We start from the raw sequence: 20,529 nt of genomic DNA, 5'->3' as shown, positions 1-20,529 counted from the left end.
AAAAAATTTTTTTTATTAAAATTTGAAAGTTATTCGAACTGAGCACAAAAATATAGAAGAAAGTTTACTTTGAAATTTTGAAAAAATCACAACTTGAACTGATTTACAAATTGTAGAAATATACGGTATTAAAATTGTTATAGAAACTAAATTGCAGTAATAAGGTGTAGTTTAAAGGTGGGTTATGTATATATATACATATAACCGCATAACTGTAATTTTGAAGTCAAGAATTCCACATATATGTATGTATATGAGTATTTAATTTTATTTTCATATTTTTTCAGAAATTTCTTATTAGAATCTATTTATAAAAATTCCAGTTTTTTGCGCCTTCAAAAGTGTATATTTTTCTGCATATAGACATATAGACAAACAGACAACCTAAAACTAGTAAGACCTTTTGTTTTTTGGGAACATCCAAAAAAGGATATTTTTTTCATGCTATTATACTTTAATAATATAAAAAGGAAAATTCATTTATATAAATAGAATAGTAACACTATTTCTTTTAATATTCTGCACAGTTACACCACTTTATCTGTATATTACCTCGGTTTCCCTTCTTGTTACCACTGACCTCCTTATTCTTTTCGTAAATCGTGAATTTGACATAATCATACATTTCTCTTTTTGTGTTATTTTGTTTTTTTTTTTTGTTTTATAAAATGCTAAAATTACTCAATGTAGTCACATACATATGTACATTTTTTTCTGCAGGCTAAAATCATATAAATATATGAATAGTAGTATGTTAAATTAAAAATATATATGCTAGAACACTTAGTAAATAAGATTTATTGTGGGTATAGAGAGAGGGGGGGGGGGGGGATAGAATTTAAGTAGTTTTTTTTATCTTAATTTTATTTATGCAATACAATGAAATAGAAATGTGAATTTAGAAAGGAAGGAGGAGAGATTAAATGAAGATGAAATATTTTTTTCTTAACATTATTTACAAAAATTATATTATTATGATTCATATAGAAACAGCAATGAAAAACAATATTCAGTTGACCTCGTATCTGACTAAAATTTTTCGTCATTTTATCGATGTACCTATATAACAACAAAATGTAATGCCAAATTAGTTATACAATATTAGATATGTGCTAGAAATCCCTAGTATAAATCGCAGTGAAGTCAAATACATTCAATGTTATTGTAACAAAAACAAAGAAATTAAAATTTAGAATTCGGTTAGATATAATAAAAAAATTATTTCTGAAACAAAATTATCGGCTACTTTATCCAGTTCAGCCTTGTTCTTCAAGAATTTTTAATTTCACGCCACTGGGCTGTTTTGCTCTTGAAATTCCTATATAAAATTGACTATGGCTCAAGGGAGGTTCGGAAAGAGAAATACAAACTTTCTCTGTTCTTAGATACACATAAATATATTTATAATATTACAGTAATGTGTTAAAAATTTAATTAAAAGTTTCTTAATATTAAATTTAATCTTGATTGGTCACAAAATTGCAATAATATAGTACTATGAGGGTGTATGGAATTTTACCGAGAGCTTTAATATCAATTCTGGAGCACCCTCTACAACAATAAAATGTAAATGCATGCGTTTCTTCAATATTAAACTTATCATTTTGTTTTTTTTTTTTTTTTCTAGAATTATACAGTTTTAAATATATTTCTGGAAAAATTTTTCAACAATTTTGAAAATTTAATCGGGTGATATCATAGCACAAAATTATAATTATGTAAAAAAGTTGAATGTGAAGATATTAGAGAGTATTAAATAAAGAAGGCTTGTATGCTCGTGTAAAAAATTTTTACAAGCACATTTTTTTTGTTTTTTTTTTATTGTTTATCATAAAAACTCTTTAAAATTGTCCTTTTTAAAGATATAAGACGAATAAGCAAAAAAATTTTTTGTTATATATAAATGTAAATAAAAATGTTCACAAAAGGCGACATAAAATGTTCTTTTTCGGTTGTCATAATCGTGACATAGTCATTTATTTAAAAATACTATTATATAGCTTATAATACCACTTTCTAAAATTTCCATAAATATTTTTTTTGTGCATATATATATATATATATACATATTATAGTTATATGCATTAAAATACATAAAAAATAAATAATACGAAAAGTTTATTAAAATAATTGTGCATACATCAACTTGAGAAAATAAATAACTATGATTTTAAAATATTCTATATATGTTATACATAAAAAATTTATATATTTGTATATAATTATTATTGTTTGAAATAGAAACAAAGCAAAAAAAATATCTGAAGGGATCAACACAAAACTGACTGCAATATATATTGCCTGGTTTAATGAAAGTGTTACAGAAGATTATGAAAATGAATTTTGCACACTTTCTTTCAATTTCAAGGAAGTTAGCAAGCTTTTAGTTTATATACCTAGAAAAGTATAAATTTGGCTCTAAGTAGGATTTCGCTTTGTGCCACCCGAATCCCCCGAAAAGTTCACCAGATAGTTTCGGTAACAATAAGAACTCATATATCAAATTTCAAGAAATTCCAACAATCCGTTCCGTAGATATGGTAAAATATGTGAAATCGGCCCACAATTTGGTTTCCAAAAAATTTGCAAATTCTTTGTTTCAACACTGCAAATTTAAATATTAAAATACAATGTGTTTCTCTTTATATACAAAAAAAAATGTAAAATTTGCCCGCAAAAAGGTCAGGTTCCAGAGGTCTGGTATATCCCAAAAGTTGATCAATCCATACCGTATCAAAAATAAACTCAACCAAAAATTTCATCAAAATCGGGTCAGCCGAATTTGAGATACACGCGTTTAAACCCAAACCGACAGACCGACATCTCTCTAAAAATAGTTTATTTGCTCCCTACTATAGAGAGCATTCCTATCGAAAACTCGGTATCCAAAATTTAGTGTTATCATATAACCTACCTCATTGTATACAATGCGTACGGTAAAAATTTCGGATCAAATCGATTCAGTAAGTAGCAATAACGGTTTATATTTGAATATTATTCTTCGTGTTATTTTTGCCACTTTATCATACTTTTAAAACAATCATATTTAACTTAACAAAATATTGTACTTACGTATTACTAAGACTATTGTCAAATCACCAATATTTTAATATATATATGCTTACTTGCTCTCGTCCTTAATTGATAAGTCATATTTTAAGTTTTCCAAGATTATGTCGTCTGTGTTATATTTGCTGGCCATGCATGTAGCCCGTCTATTATAGTGGTATAATAGAGGGATATGACTTTGGCTATAAATCCCGTGTGCAAGATTTTTTTAATCAATTCCCTATTGTATTGAAAATTATTGTCGATTATAATTATATTTGGTTCTAAAAAGTACGGAGGCATTAGCCGTTTCCTGTTGCCTATCTTGCGACTGTATCATCGTTTTTTTAAAAGAACTAGAAAAAATGTAGGCATAACCAAATTTTGAGTGTGCTTTCATATAATAACTGATGCAAGAACATTCTGAGGGTGTGTGGTAAGCGAGTTAAAACTCCAATTTTAGAGTGCTAGCTTAAAACAGGAGTTAGAAGTATTTTTTTATAAGACGAGTGTAAGACGAACAGATGGATCAACAATTAAGCTATAGTATGCATATTTTTTTTATCAATTTTGTGGGATCTTAAATGAATGTTTTAATTATAAATTATGACTTTGTTAATGTTATTATTGTTATTATTTTTTTTAGATTCTTTTCAATAATCATATGTTATGGTTAATCGAGTGATATCATTTTAAATCCTTGGTATGGGAACTACATTACCCCATACAGTTATAGATGTCGTGCTGTATATCGGGGTCACGACACATTTTGTGTAAATAAAAATTATTATTTAAGGAAAAAAAAAATAAATTAAAAAGAAAATACATTAAAAGATTTTAAATCAAAATTAAATTAATGTATCATTATGATATATAATAATGAATAAAGAAGCACTTAGCCAACAAATCCTGACCACATTAGATGCTTTATCCATAATACAATTTTGAAACCTTTCTATGCCATCTTCTCTTCCTGCAATTCTAAATTCTTTGATATGATTTCAAAATTGTGTTAAGAATCTATTGAAAATTTTATTGCTCTACTGTTGCATTTTGTTGCATTTTGAAATTACGAATTTTTTCTTTGTACAAATTTTAAAAAGTGTTTAAGGATTTTAAACAAATAATTTTCATAAGGATTTCTAAATTAGTTGAATTATATATGATTGGAATTTTTAATTTAATTTTAATTAAACTATATATAACAGAAATTAAAAAAAAAACTATTATATTAAAAATATGACGTTATATTAATATATGAATATGTATGGAGATATATATATATATATATATTTATTTAAGTTATTTAATTTTCATCAATATATGAAAGAATACATACAAATAAAATATTTGTTAAGAGAGAATATATTGAGAAAAATTCTTTATAACAAAATCAATGCTTTTTCAAATCTGCAAATTCCATGACTTCAAAAATATAATTATTTATTTAAAATTATGCAATTAACCGAATGAATTTCAAATGTGTAATATGTAGGCCAATTATGTTAACACACCCATAATTTTTCATTACAAAAAAGAGTAATATTTTTGTATATGAATGAAAATAAATTTAAATAACGTTATAGATTATATTTCAATAGCAATATTTTCACTTGTTCGAGAGAAAAGTGCTTTTCTACCAACCAATCATATTGGTTTGGCTCAAACTCTTTATTCTCTTTATTCTAAAAACTCTTTGACCTTTTACTATAAAAATGTATACAAAATTTAATTATTATTCTTATTGAAAATTTCAAAAATGTGAGCAATCTTGTTTGCAAAAATTAAATATCCATTTAAAAAAAATAAAATTGAGTCAAACTAATGGTTTGTATTGTAGCACTTTTCCCTTAAACACGTGAAAACATTGCTTTAAATACAGTCTATGTATACCTACCACACTATTAAAATTATTTTCATTTATATACGAAACTATTTCTAGGATTGCATATATTTAGGATGAACGATTAATGCAGTCTTTGAAATAAAGTAAAATTTAATATAAAGAGGGGTTAACATAATGCTCGATTTTAAGGGTTAATAGCGTGAGTTGAGAAAAATAATTATATTTTTCAATGTCATGGAATTTACCGTTAGTTTTTTGCGTTTATAGAAATTTGAAAAAACTTGCGGTTTCGGAAATATAAAGTGTCAAAAATTTAAATTTTACAAATTTCAAGAGGCGATAACGTGAGACGGGGTGGAGGTGGAAAAAAAAAATTCTTCTAACGAAATAAAGTATTTATTAGGGTCTAAGAGGTACTAAAATTTCAGACTCCTACATCCTGGGGTCTAGAAGAAAAAGGACATCAAAAATTTGGAAAAAAAGAAAGTATGATTATAGTATGTCGCGATAGGACAAGCAAGCCACTGCCTTTTTGTGTTTGCAAAATTTGAAAAATGCTTATGGTTTCACTGCAATAAATAGTTAAAAATGGCATTTTCAGGGATTTGGGGGGTATAACTTCTAGAGGGGGGAGATGGGTGAAAATTCTTCTACAGAAATTCTATTTCTTCTACAGAAATAAGTTTCTAGTAAAGATCTATGTACATATAAAATTTCAGCTTTCTATCTTCAAGGGTGTAGAATAGAGTGAAACTAATAAACACATTTTTTCAAAAATTTTTTGGAAAAGTGCTTAAAAGGGAAAGGTTTGATTTGAAAGTGAATAACAAATCGTCTCCATACAAAAGTTTTGTCTACTCATGAGGGCCTATACAATGGCGTATAGCAATGAACTTTGTTACGAGACATCCTGTATATATAAAGATCGTTATAAAGAAATTTTCTCTTTTAACTTTTTTTTTTTGGTATTACTACTTATTTCCATATTTTCCGCTTCTTTTAATTTTTAACTTATTTTTTTCTTAATTAATTTTCTAAATTGATAGAATTAAAAATATCAGCGGCTATTTATTAAAAAATAAAAGGATAACAAATACCACACCAACAACAACAAAAACAATATTAAAGCGCGCATACAACAATGTTACTATATAGTGTTTAAAAAAAAAAAAATATGAAGAAACTAAAACATGCAACCAACCCCCAAATATAATAATTTAAAAAAATATATTTAATTCATAATTAATAAAAAATTGAAATAAAAACTAAATTTATTATAATAAAAAAATAATTTATTTAAGTTATTGATAACAATAATAATAACAAAAAAAAAAAAACTATTAATAATAAAATATATAAAAGTAGTGCACCAGAGAAAGGCCTTATGAAATATGAATAAATGAAATTAAAATAAAATTAAAATAAAAAAAAAATACAAGAACGCTACAATTAAAAAAAATATATAATTTTTTAGGTCGTTAAGAAAAAAAAACAAAAAAAGAAAAACAAAAAAATAATTAAATTATTTTAGATTAAAATTTAAAAATTAATTTATTAAAAATTTCATATTATGTAATTTAATTAAATTAATTATATATGTATTTTATGTAATATAAAAATTCAAATATAAATTTAAAAAGAAATATATATTAAATAAATTATTTTTATTAATAAAAATTCCAAATATTAGTAAAAAAACAAAGACATTATCAAAAAAAATTTACTCAAAAAATATTTAAGTATGACATACTTAATTATGTTTTTTGAATTTTAATAATTATTATTTTAAATATATAGCTACACATCTGTGGAACAAAAAGGAATAATCGCCAAATTCGACTTTATCGAAAAGTTAGATAACTTTTTCACAAATATTTTCAATATTCAAATTGATATTAAAAAAATTTTGGTACACTCAATTATTTATTTTGGCTAAGTTACTAAAGTTAAAAATTTTCTATAAGTAATTGCTAAAGTTTAACATATTAACCGCTTAAAATATAAATATATCGTTTAAATTTTTACAACATAATTAGCCAAAATAGCTGAATTTACTTTTACTGTTTTATTTTAAAATTTTAAATTTTATCCAATTCTTTTCCAGCACATACTCAATGAACAAAATTAACAAAATTTACTTAAGTCTAGTACAACTAAAAATTATAAATTTGAAATAAATACTCGTAACCAAAATACATTTTAGAAATTTAAAAAACTTTTGTTGAAAACAATTTGGAAAAAACAATAAAACGAACCTTAAATGAACAAAAAAAAGTTTTTTAAATTGTATAAAATTTACAAAAAACAAAACAAAAATTGCAATCTCAATTGGAACTTAACTCCAAATTCCAAATAAAAATACCTTTTGAGTCCTAATCTTGCTATCCAATTCATAGAAATTGACAAACTAGGATGATAAAAATTATGCAAATATAAAATGTTTGCTCTTATGAAAATTATCAATAATCAACTTTAGGTATTATTCCTTTCTGCCACACACATATAATGTAGCGTATAATATATGAATAAGTAAATATAACAAAAAGCTTTGTTTTTTGGAAAGTTTTTATAATCTCTTCTTTATATTAACAGTTAAATTCTTGAAATCTTACAGAAACTGTAACTTTTTAAGGCAGCAAAAATCAAAAAAATCTTGAAATATTTAAAAATATCAAATATATAAAATTTTTAATCTTTTCACAAAATTTTTTTTCTTCATTAACTTTTTAAATAATATAATCCAACAAAAAGAAAAAGTAATAGAAAAAAAACGTAAAACTGATATGCAATAAAAAGATAACATTTATAAAATTAGGAGAACTTAGGTAAACATAAAAAAAAATATGATAAATTTTTCTTTTTATCCGACCGCATTATATACAGTGAGGTACTAGATTATGTGATGGCACCAAATTTTGGAAGTCGAGTTTTTGGTTGGAACGCAGTTATCCATAGTAGGGAAGCGTAAATAAACTACTTTTAGAGAGATGTCGGCCATGTCGGTCTGTGTGAGCACGCGTGTATTTCAAGTTCGGCTGAATTGATTTTGATGAAATTTTATATGTGAGTTTATTTCGACTATTTCATGGATTGATCTACTTTTGAGATATATCAGGTCTCGGTTACTTGACCTTTTTTGGTGGTTTGTAATATCAACCAATTTTTGCGTATATCAAGAGAAATAATCAACCAATTTCCTTGAAATTTAATATTTAAATTTGGGGTGTTAAAACAATTGCATAACCATATGACGTCGTTACCTGTAGAAGAGAAAAAACTTGTATGTGGTAATTTGAACGGGCATATAGGTCTGAAGAAAAATCTGGCACGACGGGTTCGTTTATGGTGTAAGAAATCAAGAAAGAGAAAATCTGTTAAAATTTGCTGGACCTTTTGATCTAGCTATAGTCAATAGTTTCTTCGCAAAAAAGGACGAACACTTGATTACTTGATTACATATAAAAGTGGGGAAACTGCCCGTTAATAGATTTCATCCTATACAATCACGACAATTTGAAAGACTTCCGAAATTGCTTAGTCATACCCAGTGAACCTCTTGTTTCACAACACAGACTTCTTGTTGCAGATTCAAAACTGAAAAATGCAGTAGGAGCAGAAAATTAAATGTCATAAGATTAAAAAGCTTGAGGGTTTTCGTATAATACAAGAGTTGAAAGAATTCTTGGATCAATGTAAGACAGCAGAAGCGGCGCCAAGTTATGTTATATGTGGTTATCTTTTCAAACCAAAAAAGCACTAAATATCTGGATACATCAAAAGGACCTCCCAGAAATAATAAAGAAAGCCGGTGGTGGAACGAACAAGTGCAAGAGAAATTAAAGTTGAAAACGAATTTGTTTAAATAATGGCAAAAATGAAGAAACGCAGAAAATAAAGAAATGTACAACAAAACCAAGAAAGAAGCCAAAAAAGAAGTAGCTATCGCTAAAAATAATGCCGGTAATGAAATGTACAATGAATTGGAAACTGATAAGTTAGGTAGTAAAATCTTTAAGATAGCAAAACATCGCAGTAATAAATCTAAACATATTCGGGCGTCAAAATATACGACGCAACATCACAAGCGATGAAGGCAACATCTTAACAGCTGATGAACATATTAGCGCAAGATGAAGAGAATACTACCAAATTTGCTAAACGAAGAATTTACCCGAGAGCTACTTAACCAAATAGTGCAAATTCAGGGTCCGATATACGAAATTTCAGCACATGAACTAGATACCGAATTCAAGGAAATGAAAATTGGTAAAGCTGTGAGACCCGATAATGTTCCTATAGAAATTTTAAAAACCCTCAGGAACAGTGTTAGTATGTGGTTGAGACAACTACTCAACAAAATCTTGCAAGAACATACGAAGCCAGAAGAACGGAGTTGTAGTACAATAGTGCCAGTTTACAAAAACAAAGGCGATGTATTAAACTGCAAAAATTACAGAGATATTAAATTGACATCTCATACCGTGAAGCTTTGGGAAAGAATCATTCACACTAGATTACCTGACTACCTAACATGAGATTTTCAAAGACCTACTCTATCTTCAAACATCTTATATGCTAATCATATAGTGTTGATAAGTTAGAGTATTCAACAACTCGAAGATCTTAACACCTGGTACGTTGCACTGAAAAGAAATCGGTTACGTATTAATGTTACCAAAACCGAATATCTTCCAGCAAATATTAGCCAAAAAAAAATTTCATTGCCCCGCAAAATACCATTAAGATCCAGGAAGAATCGCTCACTTAGCTTAGATCAAATGTAGGATGATTAAAGTACTTTATCTTTATCTTCACTAAACCAGGCAATATACATTGCGGTTGGTTATACGCTGACCACATCAGATTTTTTTTTAATAAAATTTTTCAATTTCATTAAAATTGTAATATCATGACTTAAAAATTTGCAGTTATATTTTCAGCCTTTAATTTCAGAAAAATTGGTTGATTTTTTTCCTATATACTCGTATGTGCAAAAATATAAATTTGGGCCCTAGTAAACGACTAGTGGCTGGTTCCTGATTTCTACCAAAAGTTGATCAATCTGTTCCATAGCCAAAATAAACTCTTATAATATTTCACGACACCGACAAACCGAAAGACCGACAGATTCCCCATGGTAGGGAAACGTAAACTAAGGCGAAAATTCAGCGTGAAGAAGAAGAACGTAAACGACGTATTTACCGAAATCTCGATACGCGAAATTTAGTGTGATCAATAAAAAAAATTGCTTGCAATGCGGTCGGGAATTAAAAACATTAAAAAATTAAGTGCGGACCAAATTAGCAGCTATGTGAACATCCGAATTCCATATTTTCTTTCTATATATAATATAGTCTACGATGATTGCACAAAAATGTGGAAATAGTTTTCTGTATAAACCCATATTTATATTATATAAATATAAAAAAATTTTTAAATTTTAATTCTTAGTATGAAAATTCAAATGAAGGACATTTAATAGGGACAACATTAAATAAGGGCATTTTAATATCAAACAATGCTGTGTGATAATAGGCAACAATTTTCTTGAACTAATGAAAGAACATCATTACATAGTATGAAATATAAATTATTTTATGGAGAAATTACATAATGCATAACGCCAATGCATAATCGATTATTTACTGATTCACTCAAATTTTCAAATTTTCAAGACTTATGAAGAAATAGCGTATAATATTATAATCTATGTGCGCATTTATTTTATTTCTTCCCCCATGCACTGACAAATTCACGAATGACACCAAAATTGATGTATAATAAATTATATTAATATATAACAGCAATAATTTTTTATATGACATATGGCATAAGTTTGAACGTTTCAACAAAATGTCCGGTGTATTGGTATTCAAAATCAAACCGGCACTATGATATCTTTTGAAATTTGGCCCTTAATGTCCCACAACTTAACCGTTTAGCATCAAAAGAAAAAAAATTATCTTATCCGATGGTAATGAATTTTTAGGTACAGTTTATGCATATATTTAATAAGAATTTTATTTTGAAAATTTTACATCGACCAGCTTGTCTCCATTATCCAGAGACAAACTTTGATATAAATTTTAAATATATCACGGGAAATTTTTGATTTTTTTTAAATACATTCTTCATTCAATTTTCCCATATTTTTAATTTAATTTTGATAATAAAATTAATTTTTTCATTTTGGTCTTTTTTAAATATTGTAGCGATCCCCACTAATATTGTAATCTACTACAAAATATTATTATATAAGCATATGTGTGCAGTTAATATATACATTAATAACAACATAATTTTTGCCTTTATAAAAATTAAAAAAAAAAGTATTGAATTGTATATATGAAACATTTAAACTAAAATTAAAAACAAAAACAAACGAAGCTTTAAATTGTAAAATAAAATTATAAATTTAATTATATAAAAAAAACTGAAATATTTTAAATTTTATTAAAAAAAAAACAAAAAAAAAAATAAAAAATTATATAAATATATCGCCCGGAAACTCTTAACAAATCTCCTTCAAATCCTGAACCCGCCAGCGACGTTATCACTTTACCCATTAACTGTTTGTTTTTTCATTTACAAAAATAATCTCAATCGAAAATTATATAAAAAATAAATTAAATTTTTAGTCTGTTTAACTATTATATTATATACGGAAAACAAAAACAAGAAATAAAAAAAATCACCAAATTATACACAATCTCTCTTAAGTAAATTAACAAAAATTAAATTAAATATTAAAGCAAATATTTAAAGAAAATTCTAAATAAAAAATCATTTAATAAAACTAAAGAAAAACTCTTTAAAATCAAAACTTTAGTATATAAGAATTTAATAAAGAACTCATAATATAATATATAGCAATTATATATATATATATATATATAAAAGTATATATTAAATAATTTTCCCCCCTTTTAATAAATTATAAATTACACAACATCCTATACAAACTATAAAAAATTATTAATATACTACTGCAACTAATAATATATTAAATATACTAAAAACTATTATATTATTATAAAATTAAAATTATAATAATAAGAAAAATATTATAATTTATTAAAAAACAAAAAAAAAAAAAATAATCAATTATGATTGATCCAAGTTCAAGTGAAGAGGAAAGTGATGAAGATCATCATCAAGCAAAAGGTGGTGGTGGTCGTGGTGGATCATCACAAAATGCCACATCACAAAAGACACAAAAATCATCAGCTACCGGTAGTAGTGGTGGTGGTTCAAAAATTATTGGTAATTCAATTGGACCACAATTTGGACAAACTGGTCCTGGTAATACCGGTAGTATCGGTAATTCAATTGGTGATCCTGGTATTGGTGGTCCAGCTAGTGGTGGTACACCACATCATATACCAGCTGGTGCTGTACCAGCAATTGGTGGTAGCACTGGTCAACCAATATTGGCACCATCATTACAACAACATAAAGAATTTGGACAACATTTACATGCCGGTAGTGATACATCCGGTAGCCTTGAAGTGCCCAACAACGCAACAATGCCCAGGTAAAAAATTTGTTGTTTTTTTCTATCTCTCTAATTCTTTTATTCTCTCTTTTTTTTTTAATTATTTTAAGTTGTATTTTTGTATCACATTTTTTAAATTAATTACAAAAATTTCAGAAAAATTTTAAAATAAATTTAATTTAATAATTTTAATTAATTTTAATTAATAAAAATTTTTAAACATCAATGTAATATTTTCTTACCGTTAACAAGAATAATATACAAATTTTATTCATTCGGCAAAATCATATAGCTCTTCTATAGGATTTTAAATGCGGTTATATAGGATAACCGTTGAAAAAATTGCAAAGGCCTGTTGATATAACTTTTGTTCGAACACCCTTTGAAAAATCAATTTCAGTCAGTACAGTTCAGACCACAAAATAAATTCTAAGGAAGAGCAAGCAATATGAAATCCGTGTTTGTATAATTCAAGATTCGTCTCGTACACGATGTAAAATTTCAAAAATATGTAATACATATAGAGCTCAAAATCACATTAATATCGTATCCTGAAATCGGAATTGTAATAATACCATATAGCTAAATTGGCATTTATAAGCTGAATTCACAGTATTATTAAAATTTCGATCTCGGGGATAAGTATACACAATTCAGCTCATGTATTATAATTGCTGAATTGTGTAGGAGCACTGTATTCCCAGAATTTTGAGGTTACGGATATTTAATACTAAGTTTTTTTCTCATATAAGCAGATTTTTTCGAAAATAAATTTTTTTTATTTACAAACTTACAATTTAATTATAAATTTTACTTTTTCTTTTTTATTTCATTTCATATTGTATCGCTCAACAAAATTAAAAAAAAAAAACATGATTTCTATACATAACTATTATAAAAAAAAATATATACACCAATCACATATGGATTAAATCGCATATTATAAAAAAAATCATTCATTTAATCAATAATCGCTGAATCACGTATATTTTGAATTTTTTATACAACTTGCGTATCCAAATTGGCATGGCTTTCTTAATAAAAAAAAAAACATATTTCATTTCAAATTTATTAATTTTGAATATAAAAATAATAAAAGAACTTTATCACCATCTAGTGGTCTATCACAGGAAACATTAAGTCAAAGTGTCGGGTCATCCAGAGCAAATTCATTACCTCGACCACATTCACCTTCTCCGTCCGTAGCAAGCGATAAGAATGAGGGTGATATACAGGTAAAATTATTCATGTAAAACTTAAATTATCATTTAATATCACACATCATTCTCGATCAATAATGACAATTCAAAACGAAAAATTATCTTTATTATATAAAAAAAATAGGAAAAGCATGAACGTGAAGAAGAAGAACGTAAACGACGTATTCAACTGTACGTTTTTGTATCCCGTTGTGTATCATACCCATTTAATGCTAAACAACCGACAGATATGACAAAAAGACAAATAAAAATAACAAAACACCAATTAGAAGCTATAACTTCCAGATTTCAGGTAATTATAAAAAAGGGTGTATATACGTAGATATTTAGCTATTTTGGATTTATATTATATAAAAACAATATCCGATTTTGTTATCGCAATATACCCAATTCAGCTAATATTAAAAAACATTCAGCTAGTGAGTTGTGTAGTTACTGAATTTTTAAGCTATATATAGTAATATTACAATTTTGAAAAGGTAAAATGTTATTTCATAACACGAAAAATATTTTAAAAGTCTACTCATACCTCATTTATTTCAGATTAGAAAGTTTATCAAGCTTATTTAGCAAATATAGGTACAATTTCAATATTGTTCATAAGTCAAAATGACGTTACATTTGGAGTTATGGACATGATGTTTAAATTCTTTTTTAATATCATACAAAAATATCTTCTTGACTTTGAAATCTTTGACCTCGAATACTTCTCCTTTAAGTCAAATTTTAGAATGGTTGAATGAATGAAATTTTTTGGAATAGATTTACAATTATATAGGCGTGTTTTTTCATATAATGCATGAAAGTGAAATGTCCCTTTAAAATTGTATTTATATTACTATGATTTACAATTTAGGCTTAAAGCAACCTACTATACAGCTCTGATTTATATATACTCGTAGTAATATTAATGCCTAATAGTTAAAATTTCTTTTTTTCAAATTAATTTGGAAATTAGGCGTTCCTTAAGGGTGAAACCCAAATAATGGCCGATGAAGCATTTCAAAATGCTGTTCAAAGTTATCATGATGTATTTTTAAAATCAGAACGTGTTACAAAAATGGTACAATCCGGTGCATGTTCTCAACATGATTTTAGAGAAGTATTTCGCAATAATATAGAAAAACGTGTTAGATCACTACCAGAAATTGATGGTTTAAGTAAAGAAACTGTTTTAACATCATGGATGGCCAAATTTGATTGTATATTAAAAGGCACTGGTAAGTTAAAAACAACAAAACAAAAAAAAAATTTCTATTTTTATTTTTATTTTATTGAATGCGTATAGGTGACGAAGACACCAAACGTCCTTCTAGAATGCAACAATCATTAAATAGTGAATTAATATTATCAAAGGAGCAATTATATGATATGTTTCAACAGATTTTAGGTGTTAAAAAATTTGAACACCAAATTTTATTTAATGCCTTAATGGTAAAATATAGATATATTTATTTCACAAACTATCTTTAATAAAAAAAATATTAAAAAAAAAATTTTTTGTTGCACTGAAATACAATGAACCCAGCCTTTAAAATAATACAATAATTAAATTACACTATTTAAAATGAAATTTTGGACTAAATGTTCGTTCGGGTCACAAAAATTGTTTTCCAATTTTTGCTTTATTCAATAACATGAAAGTCAATGCTAAAGAAAATAAATATTTCTCTAAACATGACCGTATAACTAACTTAAAATTAATGCAAATACTTTAACTATTGCAATAATCTCTGAAATAAATACTTGAATATAAAAACTACATGATTTAAAAAAGGCCCACAAAAATTAAGAATTTTAATGCAACAAAAGTTTGTTTTAATGCAACATCAATTTAATAATCTAACCTTGACTTTAAAACTATCACCATTAAATATATACAATTCAGCTTGTGCGTTGTAATTGCTGAATTGTGTAAAAAATACAGTAATACAGTAATTTTTAAAGTCATGATTTAATTATTAATTAATTATTTATATAAATAAAATATTTTATTATAAATTCTTTGATTTATTCAAACTCGAAAAGTAATTTTTTTTTTACCCCTCATTCAAACTACTTCAACATATTGTGGTTTGAACTAATATGCATATATCAATATTCAAATATATATATATATAAATTAATACAGCTTGATTCAGCTGATGAACAAGCAGCAGCAATACGTCGCGAATTAGATGGTAGAATGCAACGTGTTAGTGAAATGGAAAAAAATCGTAAATTAATGCCAAAATTTGTATTAAAAGAAATGGAATCACTTTATATTGAAGAATTAAAATCATCAATTAATTTATTAATGGCTAATTTAGAATCATTACCAGTATCAAAAGGCTCAATGGATTCAAAATATGGATTACAAAAGCTGAAACGTTATAATCACAGGTATTGGTGGAATTTATAAGCGTCTAAATAAAATATAAATATTTAAATATTTAAATACTATATAAATATTTCTAGCCCTAATTTGATACAAAATGAAAATAAATAAATTTTAAATATTCTTTTGCATATTCTATATATCATATATCACGTGACCACATATATATATATATAGAATAACACTGTCTAATATATCAAAATTAGAGCTCGGAAAGCTCTTTTAATCGGAATTCTTTTAATAATTTTCATACATTAACATGGTCGAAATATATAAGAAAAATTATTAGATGAAAATTGTTAATATACCAAAACCGCGTATAAGCCATCTCTAGCTGTTCGGAAAATTAGAAATAAAACAGATGAGAATCTTACCGTTGCAAATCTAATGTTTTTTTTTTTATAATTCGTGTTGCTACAGTGTTATTCTAAAAAAAAAAGGTCCGGATATAAATATATTATTCTGAAAATATTATTCACGAGAAATTATCAAGAATATGTTTTCAAGCACATTAAATTATAAAATTTGTAAAAGACAATATATAAAAAATTAAATGATTCTGGTATTGAAATTGCAGTAACTTTTATGTGTTTTATACACAATTCAGTTTATAGAAAAACCTTAATTGTTGTATGCTTACAAAAGTGAATAACTGCAATTTTGATGTCAAAATAGCATATATACAGAATATTCGGTTTACGACTAAGTACAATGCTTATATACCATATAGTTTAGACTATTATGAGAAAAAGTTTTGTACTTTTTTTTTTAAATTGCAATTCTTTTCCGATCACTAAAACTGATATAAGACAAATTTTATTTATAATAATATAGGGTTATATATACGATCTAAACATATATTTCACTTCGGTTTTTAAAGCTATACATTAAAGTTTAATTTAAAATATACTTCTGTCACGGCGATAAAGTTTTTCCTTAAACTTTAAAATTTTTCAGCTTAATTTCTCTCTATACTAAAGCCTTTAAATATATATTGAATTATTTCCGAAATTATTGTTTAAAATTTAAAAATTGTGAAAACCGACTTACAAATAAGTGTAGTCAAAGGTTATCTTACTATATATATATATTCATTCCTGGCGTCAAAACTGTACTAATATATCATATGGCATAATAATACACTTTCCAGCTCATAAGTAATAATTGCTGAATTAAATTTTGAAGTTAACTCTATACGATATGATATAAATAACTTTTATTATTATATGTAAATCATAATAATATTATATTTACTATAAACAATTCAGCTTATAAAGTACTAATTGCTGAATTATGTATAAATACAGTATTAGCCGAATTTGGATATTAGGGGATATGTATAAATACATATATACATACAAATATTGTGTTATTTAACAAAATTTTTTTTGAAAATCCATGCCTCTAATATTTTATACACCTAATTGTAAATAACAAATTTTTTCTTTTCAAATTTAAAACTTTTTTATATTTTCATTTAAATTATTAATTAAAAAAAAAAATATATATATATACATATATTTTATTCAGCTTAATACACTAAATTTTTCGATGTTCAGCATTCGACTATATAATTTCAATATATTTAATTTGTTATTAAATTTGGCAGAATTTGGTTTCATTTAATAAGTTTGACCAAAAAAAAAATTTAATAAAATAAAGAAAACGAAAAAAAATATTTTGCTTGTAATTTTTCACGTTATTTTCGTTATCTGCTTTTCGCCTACTGTAGCTGTCGTCTGATTGTATTTTACTTTTCTTTTTTGAATTTTTCTTTTTAGTTTAAAATTTGCTTTTTGTTTGTTTTCTTTTTGTGTTTTGCTGAGGTATTTTTCAATTAAAAATGTAAAAACAAATTTTTGTATTATAAAACTCTATTCCATCTCCAATAACTGGTTCAACTCAAAATTTTCATTAATTTATTTTATTTCGTATAAAACAGATGTATGCAGAATTGCTGAATAAAATGAATTCTCAAAAAGGTGTTAGATTTTGAAACTAAACAGTATCACTGACTTCAGAATTACTTTATATAACACGGCATTATTAAACAATTCAGTCTAAAAATTGTAATTGCTGAATTGTGTTCAGCAAATTTTAATTTAATTTATTGATTTAATTTTGAAGTCAAGGCGATATTGGAGGTTTTTATGTTTTTAAACACTTGTTTCTTTTTTCTTTGCTGAAAAATTATAATTGAAAAAAATTTTCGATATATTTTTAATTAATCACAAAACCTGCTATAAAAATGAAGGATATATATATATTAGGAATGACGTTATATAAAACGAACGGTGGCATTTTAGGAATTTCGAATAATAAAATATCGTGCAAATTTGAAAATGGGGGAGGGAAAGCCTCAGTATAATAATTTATGTTATAACAGAAAAAACTAAAATATGAAGAACTACCTATATATTCACTTTTAATGTTTAAAAATATATTTTTATTTATATAATATAGGTATATAAAATATTTTCTATTCTTTTTTTTATTTCTATTTTTTTTTATATAAAAAAATTTTTTTTTATATAATTATGCGTTTACAGGTGTAATTCATTAATGAAAGTTTGGTAAGATCTCATTTGATTTCCATGATGAATTTGCATGGTCTTTTCATGTTTTTATTTCTTTTTTTTTTTATTTCTTTTCGTTAATTGTAATATACACAAATATATTAACAGGTGACTTCGAAACTACACTAATACTGTATTACTATACAATTCAGCAACTATAACTCATAAGCTGAATTGTATATTTTCACAGTATTTTCTGTAATTTTAAAATCACGATACTCTTATGCAAACATGTCTATATATATATAGTTTATATAAATATACATATACATACATGTTATAATTCGTAAATATTGTTGTGTTAGTAGATTATATGTATATATATATATGTATATATATAAATGTATGTATATATATATATATATATATATATATATATATATATATGAACGTGTGTAAATATAAATATACATATATATTTATATAAAATAATAAATAGACGTAGGCGTTTATTGTATCATTATTATTTTTATTATTATTTAGGTTGCGTTGCAAACTTTAATATAATTGACTAATATTATAATTATCCATACATATATAAACGTTTAATATACATATTTCTTTTCTCATTATTACATATTATATCATAAGTATATAAGTTAATATATATATATATATATATAAATATATAATCAAATTTCAAAATTGCAATAATATTTTTATGTATGCCTTTAAAATTCTATAATTACACAGACGATATTCATATGCAATTCAGCTTATGAATTATTATAGCTGAATTGTGTTTTTATAACGTTTTATCACTATATATACAGCAATTTTGAAGTCAGGGTTTATAATCATATAACATATGGATTATTTAAAATAAAAAAAGATTATTTGAAAAAAAAACATAGAGTAGAAAAGTATAATATTTGCAATATTTGTGAAACTATACATGTTGCCTTAAGAGCATCTCTTTAGCCTGTCTTGTCTTACATTCATTAATTAATTTCAAGTTATACATATAATGAGTAGTAATAACTTTCATATCAGTTATTTATATATGGTTATTTTACCACATACTATTTAGGTGTTGCATAAAGGATTAGAAATTTTAAATATTTTTTTCAAATGATCGCTTGCATAATTAGCTAGCTATTCATTTAAAAAAACCCCAACTTAATAATAATAAATATCTGTATTTAAAATATAATTCAGTCTTATGAGTTATAATTGCTTATTTGTACAATTAGTAATTAAAAAAGGTGTCTCAAAATTCACGCAGGAAGTAATTTCGAGAGAAATCACAGGTTTATAATTAAAAATTGTAAATTTTTACTGATTAATATAGTATAGACTATAAGGTTATGTATGGAATAGCATTTCGGGTAAATGGCCCCCACCGCTTTGGTGGCACATACGAATTCTTTTGCTGAAATTTTCCATGATTGTGTTCCATAAATATGACTGAATTTCGGTGATACAGCGCTGAATCCCCTCCTTCAAGGCGTGGGTGGTCGTGGGCTTGTCGACATAAACCTTATATTCAAAAAACCCAAAAAAAAATCCAACGGCGTTGAATGGCATGATCTGGGCGGCCAATTTCGATTACCAAAATGTCACGTTGTGGATGCATGTGTTTCTCAACAATCACTTGTTGATTTTCTGAACCGCAAATGCGACAATTTTTTAATTAACAAAACCATGAAAAGCCTCATCGCTGAAGGTGATTTTGTTCGAAAAACTTTCATTATACAAAATATTGCTCAACAATAAAAATTCGTTGTCATTTTGTGTAGCGCTCCATTTTTAATAACCCTGAACTGTCAGCAGCCACGCTGTATTTGTTTTTAGAAAATTCAAATCTTGTGTGAATTTTGGCACACTCTTTACTATACTGTAATAATGAAGTCGCCCGCGATTACAGTGACATCACTAAATCTTATTTATACTACATACATTTTATTCATACATTTTATATTTTATATATTGATAATGTTATTGAAAAATTTTATATCAGGGTATTT

The 20,529-nt window shown here is 25.5% G+C and overlaps 1 protein-coding gene across 12 annotated transcripts in view; it reads left to right on the top strand.

The window, feature by feature from the left end:
* The window catches only part of LOC129613801 (calcium-dependent secretion activator), a 104,754-nt gene that overhangs the window by 14,100 nt on the left and 70,125 nt on the right, over window positions 1-20,529 (top strand). For 4 of the 12 annotated variants that reach the window (XM_055528054.1, XM_055528057.1, XM_055528055.1 and 1 more), the window contains exons 2-9: window positions 5,941-6,368; window positions 11,107-12,428; window positions 13,507-13,624; window positions 13,734-13,901; window positions 14,568-14,829; window positions 14,898-15,043; window positions 15,741-15,991; window positions 18,536-18,559. In XM_055528054.1, coding sequence (XP_055384029.1) covers window positions 12,001-12,428; window positions 13,507-13,624; window positions 13,734-13,901; window positions 14,568-14,829; window positions 14,898-15,043; window positions 15,741-15,991; window positions 18,536-18,559 — 1,397 coding nt within the window. In that variant the 5' untranslated portion in view covers window positions 5,941-6,368; window positions 11,107-12,000. Of the gene's footprint in view, window positions 1-5,940; window positions 6,369-6,489; window positions 6,634-7,142; window positions 7,720-11,106; window positions 12,429-13,506; window positions 13,625-13,733; window positions 13,902-14,567; window positions 14,830-14,897; window positions 15,044-15,740; window positions 15,998-18,535; window positions 18,560-20,529 lie in introns of those variants that run through there. The other 8 variants (XM_055528053.1, XM_055528061.1, XM_055528058.1 and 5 more) reach the window with 7 other exon arrangements.

The sequence above is a fragment of the Condylostylus longicornis genome, unplaced genomic scaffold (genome assembly GCF_029603195.1).
Source record: "Condylostylus longicornis isolate FDR11 unplaced genomic scaffold, ASM2960319v2 ptg000091l, whole genome shotgun sequence".
NCBI classification, from domain to species: domain Eukaryota; kingdom Metazoa; phylum Arthropoda; class Insecta; order Diptera; family Dolichopodidae; genus Condylostylus; species Condylostylus longicornis.
This window is presented reverse-complemented; position numbering and strand designations above follow the sequence as displayed.